Source organism: Peromyscus eremicus, chromosome 10 (genome assembly GCF_949786415.1).
Source record: "Peromyscus eremicus chromosome 10, PerEre_H2_v1, whole genome shotgun sequence".
Classification (NCBI taxonomy): Eukaryota; Metazoa; Chordata; class Mammalia; order Rodentia; family Cricetidae; genus Peromyscus; species Peromyscus eremicus.
Window position 1 is genome coordinate 1,979,863 of NC_081426.1, and position 18,646 is coordinate 1,998,508.

The 18,646-nt window shown below is 42.1% G+C and overlaps 2 protein-coding genes across 5 annotated transcripts in view; one reads left to right on the forward strand and one right to left on the reverse strand.

Moving 5' to 3' along the window:
• The window catches only part of Clhc1 (clathrin heavy chain linker domain containing 1), a 32,387-nt gene extending 16,359 nt beyond the window's left edge, over positions 1–16,028 (reverse strand). For 2 of the 4 annotated variants that reach the window (XM_059275192.1, XM_059275190.1), the window contains exons 1-6: positions 15,408–16,028; positions 10,727–10,987; positions 6,981–7,168; positions 4,211–4,344; positions 243–444; positions 30–142 (exon numbers count right to left, since the gene is read on the reverse strand). In XM_059275192.1, coding sequence (XP_059131175.1) covers positions 30–142; positions 243–444; positions 4,211–4,344; positions 6,981–7,168; positions 10,727–10,903 — 814 coding nt within the window. In that variant the 5' untranslated portion in view covers positions 10,904–10,987; positions 15,408–16,028. Of the gene's footprint in view, positions 1–29; positions 143–242; positions 445–4,210; positions 4,345–6,980; positions 7,169–10,726; positions 10,988–15,036; positions 15,343–15,407 lie in introns of those variants that run through there. The other 2 variants (XM_059275191.1, XM_059275193.1) reach the window with 2 other exon arrangements.
• On the forward strand, positions 15,778–17,902 carry Rps27a (ribosomal protein S27a). The gene is made up of 6 exons (XM_059275194.1): positions 15,778–15,843; positions 15,938–16,002; positions 16,348–16,402; positions 16,746–16,831; positions 17,152–17,283; positions 17,698–17,902. Exons 2-6 carry the CDS (start codon positions 15,955–15,957, stop codon positions 17,845–17,847), a joined length of 471 nt encoding a protein of 156 aa, XP_059131177.1. The 5' UTR covers positions 15,778–15,843; positions 15,938–15,954; the 3' UTR covers positions 17,848–17,902.
• The last annotated feature ends 744 nt before the right edge of the window (positions 17,903–18,646 follow it).

Below are 18,646 nucleotides of genomic sequence, written 5' to 3' on the forward strand. Positions count from 1 at the left end.
AAAAAAGAAGAAGAAGACAGACAAGCTACCGAAGATTGCATTGGTTTTCTGAATTTTCTCCATGATGTCTTCAAATGGGATTCTCAAGTTATCCTTCATCCATGCAGTAAGTGTGTGTGAAATAACCTGCAGTCTCTGATGGCTGTAAAAGAAAAAAGAAGAGCATCAACAATGCCCTGGGCTAGGCTCACACAGCAGGTCTGAGAGTAAAGGTAAGCTAACCGACCGCCCGACGTGCATACCGAAACTGCAGGTCTTTGTTCAGACTCTCAGCTATATCTCGGCGTTTTAGTAACACAACCATTTCTTCATCCAGGTCAGCCTTCTTTTGTGCTGGTACATACTCTGTTGACATAGCTTGCTTACGTTTTACATATTTATCTTCAAGATGCCGCTTATATTTATTGAGAGCATCCAAATTGACAGATTCTTGAAGAGTCATCCCTATAGGAAAAACAAACAACTGAGTCTCGTGTAGGATGGTTTACTGCGTTATAAAATAACTCAGAAACAGTAACAGGAACTTGTAGCTTCCTGAACATAAATACAATTATCACAAAATTGTAATGCTAATAGTTTGTTGTTGTTTTTAATCTATTTGTTTATTGTGGTGCTGAGAACTGGCCTTATGCAAATTAGGCAAATTCTCAAACCCCAGCTGAGTTTTTTTTTTTTTTTTTTTTTTTTTTGGTTTTTCAAGACAGGGTTTCTCTGTGTAGTTTTGCGCCTTTCCTGGAACTCGCTTTGGAGACCAGGCTGGCCTCGAACTCACAGAGATCCGCCTGGCTCTGCCTCCCGAGTGCTGGGATTAAAGGCGTGCGCCACCACCGCCCGGCTCCCAGCTGAGTTTTATTCAGCATCAAGGATAGTTCAGTGAAGACTGATTGTTCCAAAAACTTACTTGCATCTAAGTAACTAAGCATCTAATGACTGAGCTAAGATTAGGCCAACGGGTTTCTCTCAAACCACATCTTCTACTATTCTCCAAGAGCTAACCCTGGAACAACAGTTTATTTTTTCCAACGCAAAACTGAGATGTTTCCAAATTTTGAGATGTCTCTTACTCTTGAAATGCCCCTTCTGTTCATTACACCTCTCTCTCTCTCTCTCTCTCTCTCTCTCTCTCTCTCTCTCACACACACACACACACACACACACACACACACACACACACACTTCAAATGCCTTCCTTTCTCATCTGGCCAATTACTGATTTAGGACCTACATCCAGAGCCAGGTGTAGCAGTACACAGGAGAAGGCAGGGGAAGGTGGATCTCTGTGAGTTCAAGGTCATCCTGGTCTACAAGGTGAGTTACAGGACAGCTAGGCTACATAGAGAGAAGCTATCTTTTAAATAAATAAATAATAAAAAGACATATACCCAGGGCCGGAGAGGTGGTTCATTGGTGAAGAGTGCTGGTTCTTCTACTAGAAGACTGGGCTCAATTTCCAACACCCACAGGGTGGTTCACAACCTTCTGTAACTTCAGTTCTAGGGGACCTGATGCCCTTTCTGACCTCCATGGACACCGGGTATGCACGTGGTGCACATACATACATGCAAACAAAACACTCAGACACATAAAATAAGAAATAAAAACTATGGCTGGAGAGATGGCTCAGTGGTTAAGGATACTGCCTGTGATAGGAATTCCAACCACGCCCCACTTAGTCATCTCCACCTAGTCATTTCCGGGTCACGTCCTGCGTGACCCATGCCCCATGGTTATGCGGTCATGTAGTTGCGTGGACGTGACCGCGTGATTTCTGCGCGTGGACCTGTGTGCGTAGGTGCATCCTGGCCTTTATAAGGCGGCACCATGTTCCCTGTCTCTTTTCTCACACGTGTCCTTCCACAGGCCTGATCACATCTATCCCTTTGTCTTGATAAAACTCTTGTTAGTGGATTCTGTTGTGTGTTGTGACTTTTCCTTTGGGGCAAGAGTGCCACAAAAAAAACCCCATCAGGCTGCTCTTCTAGAAGACCCAGGTTCAATTCCCAGCACCTACATAGTAGCTCACAACCACCTGTAACTCTAGTTTCTGGAGATCCAGTGCCTTCTTTTGGCCTCTGCAGGCACCAGGCATTGCACATGGTGCACAAACACATATGTAGGCAAACACTTAAATCCATAAACTAAATTTTTAAAAATAATAAAACTAAAACATTTAAAAAAAAAGAGACACACATTCAAATTCAGCCCCCCCCCCCCCCCAGAATTTCTCCACTCTCAGGATTAACCCTTTTTGATTTTAAGCATTCTCTGCCCTGAATCTTCTTGGCAGTCAGCCAATGTGCTGTGAATTTACATTTATTATTTGGAGTTTGCTAGTCACAACTTTCCATTTGAAAGTAAATATAATCCCTACTATTACCAAGTGCAAGAGGATTTGACAACTTAGGTTGAAATTTTGTAGTATAGAATAGTTCCTTACCTCAAAACACAGCTTCTTCAATTTAGGCCAAATCTATCTTCCTGAAGCTTCTACCTACTGGTTCTACCTCTGGATAAACACTAAACAAAACCCCTTTAATATCTGAAGTTACTGATCTCAGATTACTATCCTCAGTCTTGTAAGTCACAGTCTATTCATCATACTAATCTCTCTGAGTCCTGGATGAAGCCAGGACTACTCTATGTTGCACCCGAAAGTCTGATGTCCCCAAAGACCACCAAGAGACCAATTAGAATGCAAAAGCAAAGAGTCTTTGAGAGTTTAAACCCGGGCCCCTCATCGTCTCAGTGGTGGAGTGAGAGGGACCCAAAGCAGGAACAGGATGGGATTTTTATAGTGGTTAGGGTCGGGAGTCTAGGGGAATTCCAACTCTATGTAGTTATAAGCTCAGGATTGGCGCTCACTTCAGGTTAGAGACACTTGGTTTGAACTGATTGGAGCGTTGCAGCTACAAGGAAATTGCCATATCCTCTAGCAATTTATGTCATTGCATCTGTATCACCAGCAGACCCATTTCCTTTGATAGTTAGACATCCCACTTTATCTGCAGGAAACTCATTCCCTCTGACAGCTATGGTATACAGTCTATAACAGCAGAAAACATCCCACAGGACATATCTGGTGCTTTGTTTATTATGCCAGTTATGTTATATCATATCCTTTAGGTTATGGCAGGAAATGTCTGGAACTTGTTTTTATGCAGTTCCTAATTGTCTGGGTCTGGGGGCAGAAGGGCAGCACATCCTCTGGTGGGTTTTTAGAATAATTTGTCCAAGGGCCTGCTGCCCCCTGTCTGATCCTTCTGTAAGACGGCTGCAACTTTGTTATCCTTTCACTCTATATTAAAGTCATGAAAACATGAAACCAGTGAATGCTGACATCACCATGAATAACATTCAGCAAACTTAATACACTACAATTTTTAATATACCAGTGGCTCTCAAACTTTAGAGTGTATCAGAATAACCAGAACTTCAGACATCACCCAACAGACTCCTTCACCAAGTTTCTGACATAGTAAGTCTGAGATGAGATCTAATGGTGTGTGTGTGTGTGTGTGTGTGTGTGTGTGTGTGTGTGCAGAAGGTAAACATACACGTGTGTAAATACATGGTTTATATGAGGTGTCTTCCTCAAGTTCCAGGGACCCACTTGATTTGCCTGTCTCTCTGCCCACCCCAGCAATGGATTAAAGTGGACACTGGCTTTTACCTGGGGAGAGGGGTCTGAATGCCAAGTTTGCACACCAGGCACTTTACTAATCTCACCAAGCCCACGAATTTCTACTTTTAATAATTCTCAAGTCATGCTGACATTGATGAGCGGGCCTCTGACTGTGAGCTGGCCAGATTGCAGGGACATCTTTCAGAGTTGCTTCCAGTTTGCTCTTTCTTGAGTATCTACTGGACCCTGTCTAATGTTGCTTATACAACACACAACCAAAGATACTCACATACTAGCACATTGTACTAATTTTTTTTGTAAAAAATTTTTATGTTTGTGTAAGAGGCAGCCAATTGGACACACTGGGGATTTCTCTGAAACAGGATTTTGTTTGTTTGTATTTATTTATTTTTTTCGAGACAGGGTTTCCCTGTGTAGCTTTGGAGCCTGTCCTGGAACTCACTCTGTAGACCAGGCTGGCCTCGAACTCACAGAGATCCGCCTGCCTCTGTCTCCGGAGTGTTGGGATTAAAGGCGTGCGCCACCACTGCCTGGCTCTGAAATGGGATTTTAAATGAGACTTTGCACCTGGGATTGGTCTCCAGAGCTGCCTGGTAGAAGAACAGAGCTTCACTTCTTTCTTGTCATACTCTGCTCTCAACTGTTTCATCTCATCTATTTGCAACTGAATCACTGTGGAATTATTTTCAATAACTCTCACTCTGAAAAAAAAAAAAACAGAAATGCTTTTGTATGCTTGCTGCACCAATTTAATTCCTGAATCATAATAGTTAGAGTAAAACAGACTAGATTGTTGCTTTATTTGGCTAATTGCAATTTGAACCATTGTGAACTAGATGTTTAGAAAGAATGCCTACAGAGAGCTGACACAAATAGGGAACGCTTTCCACTCGGAGTGCAAGCACTATTACTGCAAATTAACAACATTAGCTATAATCTGACCACAAAACAACATCTATTCCTTTTAGTAACTGAAAGAGCATTTTCAGTTTTCTTTTCTTTTGAAAGGGTCTCATTATGTAGCTAAACTTGGCTTTGAATTTGTGATCCTGCTCCTTCAGTGCTGGATTACAGGTGTGAACCATCCCACTAGGCTTAAAGAAAAAGCTCTAAACAAACAAACAAAAAGAAAACTGTTATTTTGCTGGGGGCTATTGTTACAATTATTATAAATTTTGTGACTTAAAGTAACATCTCATCATTCTGGTGGCCAGAAGTCCAAAAATAGTATCTATTTTTAAGGAACATTTTATTATATGGTGGGTCACTTATTGTTGGGGATCACAGGATGAAGTGCTGTAGTTCTGATGGGAATTGTGAAATTGTCAAATTGTCCATGCATGAAATGACTTCACTCCTTTCATGATACCACAACGTACCTTCTCTATACTAAGGGGGATCATGAAATCAAGCAAAATTAATAGTTTTACTTAAAATACATATAATACAATTGGTAGAAGGGAATATAAAACTATAGCTTTAAAAACTGCTGCGGGCCACAGGAATATATCACAAGAACTCAGCTGGTTATGGCAAAGTCACTACCTGGAGGGATCAGGGAATTCCTCCAGAGGAAGCCAAATTCCAAGGAGTTTTTGGTGTTATTTGGCTTGTTATATATCAGCTGTCTTCTGTTATGAAAATCATGTGTGCCTACATAGTTTTCCCAATTGACTTTTCTCTAAGAAGGGCTAACAGTGTGGACTGATCACTCTCTGGACATACACATTCCAGGTATTTGGAGAACAGCCTCAGGAAAGGCTTTCTCTGGAATCAGATATCTCCCTTAGCCACTTTCAAGGATGAGCAGTAATAACAGTCCAAACGCAAGTCTCCTGATTTAAGATAAATTCCACAAAGAGACACCACCTAGGTCAGGTGGACGTTAAGTAATGGCTTTACACAATTTAGCTCGGACCCTCCTTTCTTACAGCCTTACTAACTTTATAGACCTCTAACTCCTTACCTAACCACTTCTAGGAATATTTAGATAACTTTCTGTGCTGACAGCTATGTACAGCCAGAACCCCAGTTCAAGCCTCCCTGTAATTATTTTCATTGGCAGCATCTGGCCAGGTCTATCCCCAGATGGAGGAAAGTACCTTATCAGAGATACCTCTTTACTCTCTAAGAACAGACTTAAGCATCCAGGCTACCAGTTTGAGAAGGCCTGGCGGATGTGCCAATTAAGCTTTACTTTCTACTTTCTCAAACCTTACCTCTAGTTCCAGATCTCCCTTTAACTATCACCAGAGGCATCTAGCTGTACACAGGTTGCCTAGCGACTGAGCACACTTTCCCCCACCCTGCAGAAAAACGGCAGATAGCTTGGACAGATAGGAGCCACAGGAAAAAAGAAGACAGTTTTATTTTCTCCCACTGACCTAGCAACTTACAGATTCTTAACATTTTCTACCAATCACGTTTGAGTTTATAGTTGAGCAAATAAGATCCCTCTTCTTAGACATTACCCGAATTTAGCCTTTAGTTAATTCATTTCCCCATTGGTCACTTCCTTTGAGGTTGCAAATGATAATTAACAGTTATTGCCTCCCTATGTGATTCTTATCACCCCTCCTTTTGACTCTGGAAGCCTGGCTTTGCACTGCTAAGGGAATACTGCTTGTAAGTGTATATATACCAGGACTTCCAGGGCACAGGAAGATGGAAGAGAGAAAAGAGAATGGAAGAACTAGATGGGTAAGAACTTGAGAGGAACAAACTGAGATGGGGAAGAACTAGATTGAAGGGCTAGAAGAGAGTACATGTGGACAAGATGGAAGATGAGGAAGAGTCAGATGGGGAAGTCCTAGCTGAGTAAGAACAAGATGAAAAGGACCTAGATGAGGCAGAATTAAGACGAGAGAATTAAGATAGAACTTAAGAGGGAGCAGTAGATAAATATAGAGAAATCAGGCAAGAAAGGAGCTAGGCACAAGAACAGAACTGAAGCTGTGTAAATAGGATGTTATGCCAGAGGAATTAAAGCAAGTGGACTATACAGCTCGGTGTGCTGAGATTCTATTTCCCGAAAATAGTCCTCGCCGTTAGTAGTTCTCTCTCCCGAGCCCCTGGAATGTATAATATTAAGGCTGCTCCTGCTAATATTATACAAGAAAAAATAACAATTTAATTAAAGGTATATAAATTTATAAGGTTATAGCACTTGAAGGCTGAGGGTCTTGAGCAAGGCCAGCCTGGTGAATTCATGGCTAGCTTAGGCTAAATAGTGATACCATGTCTCAAAATAATAAAACCAAACAGTAAAACTAAAGACCAACCGATTCTTATCATCAAGTAGCAGGACACCTTTCTGGCTAGTGACTGACATACTCACTTTGCTTCAAGTTGAAAGGCTCTTCTCTGGTGGTATACCAACGCTGTGGGCTCTGCTGCCAAAACTTTAAGTTTTCCATGAAGATAATAAGCAGTTCTTCGGCCTTTCTTTATTGTCTCAATAAAGGCATCATATTCTTTTTTGATTGAAGTAAGAATGGACTTGTATGCACTGACATAGTCTATTACCTGAAATATGATTTTTCTGTCTGTGGTAATGATTTTTTTTTTAACAGAAGACACTGTGATCAAAAGCCTTTTAAGCATGTTATTTTTAGGTGAGTCATGATTATTAGTTAGAAATATAAACATAAATATAAACTCAACATGAGTAGGCACTAAAAACAATAACCACCAAATGCACACTCTCTGTGGGTCACTATGAAGATATTGTGATCCTAACTATGAGAAAGGCTTTCTTATACTTGGTATGAATTCATACGTGAGACATGGGCTAATACAGTACTAGGTCTACATTTCCAACTGTAGATCTTTTAATTATGTACTTTTACTCCATTAAAATTGCCTCTTGACTTCATTTACATATTATCTTTTGTACTACATTAATTATGTGTATGTATGTGCCTGTGTTTAGGAGTGTGCATGTGAGTACAGGTGCCTGCAGGAACCAGAAGCTTCAGATCCCCTGGAGCTAGAGTTACAGGTGGTTCTGAACTACCTGATGTAGGTGCTGAGAACCAAACTCAGGTCCTCTGGAAAAGTAGGGTGTGCTCCTGACCACTGAGCAATCTCTCAAGTCACCACTGAGATATTGCAATCTGAACTCATTTACCTCCACAAGGAAAATCAGGTCAGAGTTCCTAATTGTATCTTTATTCGCAACATGTCAAAAACAGCTGTGAAAACAATTCTCATCACTACATATTCATGGTTTCCAATAATATTTAAGCAAAACATCTGTCAGAAAGGATAACAGAGGAAAAGAACCGTAGAAAGGTTAACAAGGAAACTAAGTGCCTGCAAAAGGACAGGTCTCGATGTGAGGGGCTGACTCCTCAGCACACACCTCTTTATTAGGGCTTTTCCCCCCTTAATCTTGTATATGCATCACTCACACAAAAATAGTCAAAAATTTTAAACAGGTTAAGAAACAAATAGAAAAATTTTAATTTGTTTTTCAAATAGTGATGATATATAGGGAATAAAGGTAATCAATCCAAAATTTTCTCTGAAATCTGAAATTAAGCTTGTTTATCTGCATTTCTTAGGTGTGTTATCCTCCATGAGTTTTCTTTAGCTAAACAGTATCTAAAGAAAGTTATCCAGGAAGACATCCATTTTACCACCTGTGGACTGGAGAGGTCATTAATCTGTAGCAAGTACCAGGAAAAGGTATCTGAGGAAATGCAGTGCCTTTTTTGTTTTTCATACCCACACTGCCTGTTCACCCCAACCAGGAACTGTTTTTGAGGAAAGGTTTTCCACGTTCAGCCTCCTGCTACTTGTTCCTGCTCAGCTTTCATCTCACATGATCCTGTAATGTGCACCAATAATGCAGCTAAGACACATTAACGGGTAATTAATACACTGTAGTGACTCCATGATCAGTGACCTTGTCAGTGTGCTAGAAGAAACAGATCTCAGTAGAATACACGTGGATACCTTTTGGAATACAAAGAAAAGCATTAAAGTGGAGGATGCAAGCTGGCATACCACCTGTAGAACAGAGCTGGCAATTTCACCTTACACAAAAACATTTTAAAGTTTGGGACTTTTTACCACCAATCTACTTACAGCTTCTCAAAAATTCTGAGAGTCTAACAGTACAGAAGACCTGTTAAGGCAAATGGCACTTTCACTGGGTTGGTTCTTCACTTTCCTGTGGTCCCCACCATTCCTTACCCGCTCACAGCTAGCCTATGTGGTTCTTTTACAGCATTTGTCTGGACTCTGCGCTTTCCTCTTTCCATTGGTGGGTACAGATCGCTCTTTGTACTTTCTCTTTTTCCCCTTCCTTTCTTTTCCTTTGGTTTCATATGTCCCAAGATGGTCTTCAACTCACTATGTAGCTAAGGATGATGTTGAACTTTTGATATTTTTGCCTCCACCTCCAAAGTGTTGGGATTACAGGTGTGTACCACCATGCTAGAGTTAAACCATGTGGTGCTGAGGATGTAACCGAGAGCCTTAAGCCTGCTGCCCAAGCTACATTCCCTGTCTCTGTACCGACTTTTCCTTAGAGTGAGGAATTAGGCTTTTACAACAGTCTTCTTTAGCACATACTCATCATAGATAATAATAAGTTTCAAATGACATTTCCATACATGTGTTTTAATTTTAATCCCCTTCCTTTTCCCTAACACTTTCTACTTCTACTTTAATTTTAATTTTTTTGTGTGTGATCCAATGAGTTTAATTAGGTTGCTTAAATGAGCATAAGTGAAGAGACTATTTGTAAGAACATAAAGCAATTTAGGCTACAACACTGAAGAAAATGTCTCTTTCTCCCCTTCAGCAACCATTAACTGCTTAAAGATCCTCAGGAGGAACTAAGTTTTTATTTACACAAGAAATAAAACTCAGTGGAATGTTTAAAAATTAATCAGAAGACTGAGTTTCCCTGGGAGGCAGAGGCAGGCACATCTCTGCACATTTGAAGCTAGCCTAGTCTAAAGAGTGAGTTCCTGTAAGACTGAGTTCCTGTTCTGCTTTGTGTGTTTTATTCTGGGACAGTGGTATACAAGTCTTGGGGTATATTCTTCCTCCAAGCAAAGAGGAAAGGATGATGATTCTACTTTTGCTGTCAGGGCATCTTCCAAGGGCTGATAAAGAAAATGCTAGGCGGGGCTGGAGAGACAGCTCAGTGGTTAAGAGCTCTGGCTGCTCTTCCAGGGGACCCCGGTTCAACTCCCAGCACTCACATGGCAGCTCACAACTGTTTGTAACTCCAGTTCCAGAGAATCTGACACCTCACACCAATGTACATAAAATAAATTAAAAAAAAAAAAGAAAGAAAATCCTAAGCAAAGACTTAGAATTAATCAACAAACTGCAGTTGTTCAAAAGGAGACAGTTATTTCTAAAATTGCAAAGAACAAAAATCAGACATGCCATATAAAGCTGTAATGTTTTCTAATCTAGTCCATTATTTCCAGTGTTAAAATCAGTCAAATCCTCTATGTACCTCTAACAGGACTCAAACTGTTTAGATGAAGCTTTTGGTTGATTCATTCATTGATTTTGAGCTAAATCGCGTCATTATTTTGCTGGTGGCCTCCAAGTCCTGGCTGCAAGGGATCTTCCAGCCTCAGCCTTTCTACCAGCTAGGATTACTGGCATGTGGCACAGCACCTGGCTGAAGAGGTTTCATTTAACATGCCATATCATATCTAAACCAAGATTTTAGTGATACAGAAATAAACCTAGAACATAAACTACTAGTTCTTGTTCACAATGCAAATTCTAGCAAATCAGATGGCACCTTAACAGGAAAGGGTAAAAATGATTACCAGAGGGCATAGCCAAGTTGTTGACAAACAAAACAAAACAAAACAACGACAAAAAATAGCTTTCTAAACTAAAATAAGTGACTCTAACTAGCAGTCGGGAAATGTAAATGCAGCACTAAACTTGCCCCCATTCACCCTGGTTTAACAAACTGGATGAGCCTCTCCAGAGTAGTATACATAATGTGGTCAATCAGGCAGCAGTACTTCTCAGGCAGTAGTTAAACTAGGTAATGTACAGTCTCTTGGAAACATTCCGTCTTAAAGAGCATCATGTTACCTTATCGAAAACATTTCGGTATATGGTGTAATACTCATCAGCAGGTCCTTCCTCATTGCAGCCCACTCTTTCGGTTTCTGTAGTTATGTATCTTTGCATGCTTTCCAAAAACTCCTTGTCACTTCTACTAATGATAGGAGGGAGAACTGCATGTTTGTTTACTTCTTGGAATGACATAAATCTTAATCTGTAAGCTTGTTCACCGGAGAAAAATTAAACTTTGACCTTCTTTTGCAACAAAGCCAAAAAACTTTAGTAAGCCTGAAATAAAACATGACCATCAGTTAATCTATAAGCCTACAACTCTTAAGTCAAAATTCAATTTAAAAATATGCATGTTTCCAAAAAAATTCCTAGGGACCTGTCACTGAGATAAACATTTCAGTCAATGAGTTAAAATGCCCATGCTGTTCTACTGATAATTGCTATACTTCAGAATATGCCAGACAGTTAAGAACTCTCCCTCAGAGCCAGTGAGACGGCTCATCAGGAAAAGAACTTCCATGAGAGCCTGAAGACCTGAGCTGATGCCAAGAACCAACTCTACACAAGCCTCCCACCCTCACCCAGTTACGCACACAAAAAGATGACTGAAGAGAGAAAAACACGCCTTCCTTTAGAAACCAGGCAGATTCCTCTTAGAAATATGATTTAAATGATAGCTTTATCATAGGTTTCAACTCAACACTTTAAAAAAATTTGTATTTTTTAATGCTGGGGACTAAATCAGAGTCGTGAACATAACTCAGTATTGAATTCCCTTTCATAAATGCAGTTTAACCACAAGTTGCCTCTTGTCCTAGAAACAACAGTTCTTGCAAACCTGGCTGGTCTTAAACTCCCGACGTAGCTGAGAATGACTTTGAAGACCTTCCTGCCCCTACCTCCCATGTGCCAGAATTATAGGCATGTGCCACATGGTTTAATAAATAAATAAAACCCCAACGACAAAAACATGACTTCTGGGGTTGGAGGGAGGATTGGATGCTCTCTTCTGGCCTCCACTGACCCCACGAATACAAGCGATACAACAGACGTACATGCAGGCAAGCACGTACACTAGCACATACTTGCCTTCTCCCCCATCACTCAGGCAGCCTTATTTAAATTTAGTGGTTCAGTGGCTCCACACACAGCAAAGTAGAAAGGGCCTTGTTGGGAAAGTTTTCAGTGGGAGGAGAAATACGAGTAAGACAGTGAAAAGAACTAAAATTCACTAAATATATGAAACTATCCAGGAATAAAAACTAAAAAAATTAAAATTACCTCTTGGCTGTGGTGGAACACACCTTTAATCCTAGCACTTGGGAGGCAGAAATAGTTGGATCTCTGTGAGTTCAAGGTCAACTTGGTCTACATAGTGAAATCCAGGCCTGTCAGGGCTACATAGCGAGACTGTCTCAAAAACAATATGATGTTTAATTTTTTTCTAAAGAGCTCTAAACATATTTATTGCATAGTATGAGATTCCATTAATTCTTTTTTTTTTTTTTTTTTTTTTTTTTGGTTTTTCGAGACAGGGTTTCTCTGTGTAGCTTTGCGCCTTTCCTGGAACTCACTTGGTAGCCCAGGTTGGCCTCAAACTCACAGAGATCCGCCTGGCTCTGCCTCCCGAGTGCTGGGATTAAATGCGTGTGCCACCACCGCCCGGCTCCATTAATTCTTTAGCCATCCCCGTTAAGCATTAAACACTTTTACTATAAATAATGCTGCTTTAAATAAATGTTTAAACTAACTTTATGATGTTTTACAATATAATTAGTAACCAGTTATCTGAAATACCAAACTTTAAATACCACATACGTAAGAATCAGGACAGCAGTCTGTCCCAGCATTTGGAAGGCAGAGGGCTAAGTTGGTCAACACAGTGAGATCCAGGCCATTCAGGGCTACATAGTGAGACCTTATCTCAAATAAACAAATAATAAAATAAAAAAAATAAAGGAGACACCATAATAATTTTGAAGTGTAAAAGACTAAATTTATCTTTTTTTTTTTTTAATGGTTTTTCGAGACAAGGTTTCTCTGTATAGCTTTGGAGCCTGTCCTGGAACTGTGTAGACCAGGCTGGCCTCAAACTCACAGAGATCCTCCTGCCTCTGCCTCCTGAGTGCTGGGATTAACGGCGTGCACCACCACCACTGCCCAGCTAAATTTACATTTATACTGATAAGTTGCATAACAAAAAGTCAGTTTACAAGAGGACATAAAGTAGTCCCATCAAGGACACAAACAATGTATAGTTAAAGTCTTTCATTTAAAAAAGTTGGGGCTGGAGAGATGGCTCAGAGGTTAAGAGGGGGCTGCTCTTCCAGAGGTCCTGAGTTCAATTCCTAGCAACCACATGGTGGTTCACAACCATCTGTAATGAAATCTGGTGCCCTCTTCTGGTGTGTAGGCATATATTCGGGCAGAAGAGTGTATACATAATAAATAAATCTTTTAAAAAAATAAAAAAAGTTATATAGAGCCTGGCAAGGTGGCACATGCCTTTAATTCCAGCACTCAGGAGGCAGTCTGGCAGATTTCTGTGAGTTTGAGACCAGCCTGGACTACAAAGTCAGTTCCAGGATAGCTAGGGCTATTATACAGAAAAACCCTGTCAGGAAAAACAAAAACAAAAAGTTATTTAGTGTCTGTGTGTATGTGTAGGTGCATGCTTGTTTCCTATGGAGGACCCAGAGACTGAACTCAGATCACGAGGCTTGGCAGAATGTGCTTTAGCTCACCGAGCCATATCACTGGGCTAAACTTTTCTGAAATAGAAAATCAACTTGTTTACTCATTAGTTCAACCACTGTTTTTTGAATGTATATTTTGTATTTTATGGTTAGGGATTCAGCAATAAGATAAGGTCCTGGCTCTTTGGAGCTTACAATTCAGGAAGCCAGTCAGAGTACAGATAATGTAATTGCAAATAGTAACATATAAAGTCAAAGGAGAGGGGATGGCCACAATCGTTGGGGCATGTGTGGTCACATCTAAATAGCAGTGGCTCCCTAGAATCTTTAAGAGAAATCCAAGCTATTTTGGTGGCATATCCATGCCCTTTAAGGGGTCAACAACTTTTTTCCCTTTGACAAAACTCTCTTCTTATGTCCTTGCCCCTTATATTTGAAGGTAAAATATTTTATTCTTTGCAGTGTTGGATATCAATTCTAGGATCCCAGACATGCTAGGTAAGTAACCTACAACTCAGATAACCTTTAACCCCAAGGTGAAGTATCTGAATAATGTAGATGACACTATTACTTTTTACTTTTCTGTGTGTGTCCACATTCCTGTGGGTCCATGCAGGTGTGGAGACAGGAGGATCACGTGTGGGGGGTGTTCTTGGATCATGCTACCTTTTATTTTAAAATGTTATAACATTTGTTAGTCTGGGGGTGGGGAGTGCTGTGAAAGTCTGCCTTGCTGGAGTCAGTTCTCTCCACTATTTGGATCCCTAGGACAGAACTCCAGATGTCAACTCTCTTAACTGACTGAACCATCCAAATGGCTCTACCTTATTTTAAGAGATTTGTGTGTCGGGCTGGAGAGATGGCTCAGAGATTATGAGCATTGACTGCTCTCCCAGAGGTCCTGAGTTCAATTCCCAGCAACCACATGGTGGCTCACAACCATCTGTAATAAGGTCTGATGCTCTATCCTGTCCTTCAAAAGGCAAACATACAGACAGAAGACTGTTTACATAACAAATAAAGTAAATCTAAAAAAAAAAAAAAAAAAGAGAGATTTGTGTGTCACAAGGATGTCCTGTGCGCCCCACCCCCACCGCCCCCAAACTCTCCTGAACCTGAAGCAGGAGAATTTGGCTACTCTGGCTGGCCAATGAGCTCTAGGGAGTCTCCTGTCACTGCTGGCTTATCTGGTCACAGAATCCGCCAGGCACAGCAGCTTTTTAAAGTGGGTGCTGGGTTACAATACAGGTTTTTGCATATCAAGCATTGTATCTACTGAGCCATTTCCCAGCCAAAAATGTGTATTTTGAAGGCAGCAGAGCTAGTAGACTAAAATGAGGAAAGAGCAGACACAGGTTATTAAGAAGATATGGATCCTCTTTACAAAAAACCGGAGCACGCCTACGTTTAGGGATAGGAAGAAAAAACATTAAGAGGGTGCATTAAAAAGGGCACTGGGTTTGTGAGGTGGAGGAGGGACTGGGAGGGGGCGCAACCTGCTCCTAAGTGGTCTGTTTTGCTTATTTCTCCTGGGCAGCACATGCTCCTAAGTATTTTTCCCCGGATGGCCAATCTCCACGTCCAAATTTGTGGTCGAGGACTAAACAATTACTCTGTAGATTTCCTTACTGTATGGCTTTTAAAACGTGCAAAGATACAAATTCCGATATATTTAACCGTTCACACTAGGACAGCGCGTGCGGCTCAGAAGCTTCCTCAGACTGGAGAAAAGGTGGCTGAGGGCCACGAGGGGGCTGCAAGGAAGAGGCCGCACCCCGCACTTCGGAAGACTTGGTCTGTGATCCAGCTGTTCTGGAGTTGGCTGACCATGCCCTTCGCTTGAGGGCCCGCACAGCTGACCCCCGGCCGGCTCCTCATTGCGGCACGATCAATACCTTCAGCCTCAAAAGCCTTTCCGGGCCTTAACCCTTCCCTTCTAGGCATTTCCGGCGCGGCCCTACCCTCGCGCCACACATTCGGCCCCATCCCCAGGTCCTCACCTGAATCTCTAACCCTGAATCCAGAGCTTAGAGACTGTAACCAGATAGCCCGGAAGTGTAGAACTGCATCTCGGGACGAGTAGTTTTAGCAAGAAGAAAGGAGCGAAAAACTACAGTTCCCAGATAGACTTGTTACCTCTCTTCTCATGCTAACACGCCCCCTTTAAAGGAAAGCCCCTCTTAGTCGCATCGACTGTATAAGAATGTCTTTTGAAACATTTTTAAGTTGAACACATCGTTTCGAGGACACGCGGAGGACCAAAATGAGAAGAAGAGCGTCGAGAAATGGAGCGCCCGAGCTAGTCTGGCACTGCGTTAGTCAGCCGCGGTTCGGTTGCAGCGCGCAGGCACGTGCGTGGACGCCTAAGGGGCGGGTCCTTCGGCCGGGAAGCCCCGTTGGCCCGCGCGGCTCTTCCTTTCCGATCCGCCGTCCGTGGTGAGTGCCCGCTCCGCAGTCGGGCTCCGGCCTGTGGCCCCCTGCGTCGCCCTGCCGCTGTCGTCGGCTCTAATCCGTCTCTTCTCGAACGCAGGTGGGGCCGCCGCCAAGATGCAGATTTTCGTGAAGACCCTCACGGGGAAAACCATCACGCTCGAGGTAGGGCGGGTGGCGTGCGGGAGCCGAGGCCCTCCGTGCCGCCCGGGCGGCGCGTGGGCTGCTCACAAGCGCCGGCGCTCGGCACTGCCCGCTCCGAGTGGCCGAGGGGAGGGCGTCGGTAGGAGGCGCTGCTCGCCCGCCGGGCTCGAGCGCGTGGCACAGCGGCCGCCCGCGTCTGGGAACGGAGTGGGCTTGTACAACTCCGGGGAGCGGTCCACTGAGTCCTTCATCGAATAGGTGTCGACTCAGCACCTCCCTGCTCGGTTTGTGTAAAGTTAACGTCTCGTGAGATTGGTGTTCTAGTTTTTTACCGTGTAACTGTATGTTAACTATTAAAACTTGTAGGTTGAACCCTCGGACACTATAGAAAATGTAAAGGCCAAGATCCAGGATAAGGAAGGCAAGTAATGTTCTGTCGCTAGAAAAATGACTGGCTCGTATGACCTAGGGATATTTGCTCTGGGTGGGGTAGAAAACAGATTAACAGACAAGTGCTTGGAAAATCTGCAAGACAGTTCTTTTTTCCACGTGTGAATTTTAAGAAGTTAATTTTTTTTAACCTGTTTACTGAATTACGAAGACTATTAACATGTAATAAATGTTCAAGCATATCCAAACATTAAGAAAAATGCTTAGTAGCCAGTAAATCAGTGACCAGTGCTAGCAGTTGTTTGATGGAGGGCTTTCTGTAGCTTGGCATGCACCTAGTTCGATTAAACTCAGTATTTTTTTCTTGCAATTAGGAATTCCTCCTGATCAGCAGAGGCTGATCTTCGCTGGTAAGCAGCTGGAAGATGGCCGTACTTTGTCTGACTACAATATTCAAAAGGTTTGTTTGAGGGAAAACTCCCCAGAAATAGGAACGATAGTGTTAGATTGCACTGTGAATCCACTAACAACTGAGAAGCACTGCAGCTGTTTACTGATTTTAAATTTTAAAATGTGTGATTTATCTTTTTTGGTTTGTGGAGAGGGATCTCCTGTAGTCTCAGGGTGCTTAAACTGAATTCCTGAGCTTTCCCCACTTTCCAAGTGCTTTGGGGGTGGGGTGGGGGGGTGCAGGGTGGTTGCTGCTGCAGGCACAACCGCACAACCACACCTAGCTTTTTGACAGAGTTGTTGATGCCTCTTTCATCTTTCCACTAACAGGAGTCCACCCTTCATCTTGTGCTGAGACTTCGTGGTGGTGCTAAGAAAAGGAAGAAGAAGTCTTACACCACTCCCAAGAAGAATAAGCATAAGAGGAAGAAGGTTAAGTTGGCTGTACTAAAGTACTATAAGGTGAGCTGTCTAAGTGGTGTCAACAAAACCAGTGGTGTATTTGGAACAAGTTCTGAGCAGTTGACTTGCAGAAGTGCTGACTTAAAGCACTAGAATTTTGTAAAATATTTTTATTTGTCTATGTATACATGTATATGTTTGCATATGAGTAAAGAAGATAGGGATGTCAGATCCCTTGGAGCTGGAGTTACAGGCAGTATTGAGCTGCCAGATATGGGAGCTGGGAGGGGATTGAACCTAGGTACTCAGCAAGAACAGTATGTGCTCTTAACCACTGAGCCATCACTCCAACCCCTAAAAAGCACTAGAAATTATTAGTACTGTGAGGTCCAGAGGTTAATGGCTTGAGTCACTTAAATCAGACTTCAGGATATGTTTTGTGAAATTGTCTTAGAGTAAGTTTTTGTTTTTCAGGTGGATGAAAATGGCAAAATTAGCCGTCTTCGTCGAGAGTGTCCTTCTGATGAGTGTGGTGCTGGAGTTTTCATGGCTAGCCACTTTGACAGACATTACTGTGGCAAGTGTTGTCTGACTTACTGCTTCAACAAACCAGAAGACAAGTAGTTGTGTATGGATAAATAAAAAGACAGGAACTGATGTTTACTGTTGTTTTATTGTATATTTAAAGAATGTTTCTTGGGCTATGTGACTAGTCCCTTTGGTTTCTGCCTGAGAGGTGCCAGTTGCATGGCAAAGGCTTGGCTTGCATTGGCAAGGGAAGTTACACTGTAATGTCAGCCATCTAAGTCAGTTTATGCTAGTTTTCCTGACTGGCACTGTAGGCACTTAAGTCGCAATTCCATAAGGGGTTTGGGGGATGTCCTGTGCCTTAGAGGATGATTAGTTAGTGTCTGTTTATGGAACTAGTGAAGCTACCTCCCTATCCTTTTGACTTCACTTTAAGACTCCACAGTATGCAACACACAAAAGATGAATTTACCTCTTGGGCTGGAGAGATGGTTCAGAGGTAAAGAGCACTGGCTGCTCTTCCAGAGGTCCTGAGTGCCAATTCCCAGCACCCACATGGTGGCTCACAACCATCTGTAGTGGGATCCAGTGCCCTCATCTGTCATGCAGGCATATGTGTAAGAAGAGCACTCATGTACATAAATAAATGAATCCTAAAAAAAAAAGCAGGGTGCTAATTCAAAGCATCCTGAGTCATATCCAGAGTGTAAGGAAGTATACTTTCTATTGGTGTATGCATGAACTTAGGAGACAATGTTTTATTTTGGGTGGTGTTCATTGGTGATCTTATTTTTTCTTTTTTGAGATAAGAGTTTCTTTATATATAGTCTCTTTATGGCCTTGAACTCAAGAGGTCTGCTTGCCTCTGCCTCTTGAGTGCTGGGGTTAAAGGCAT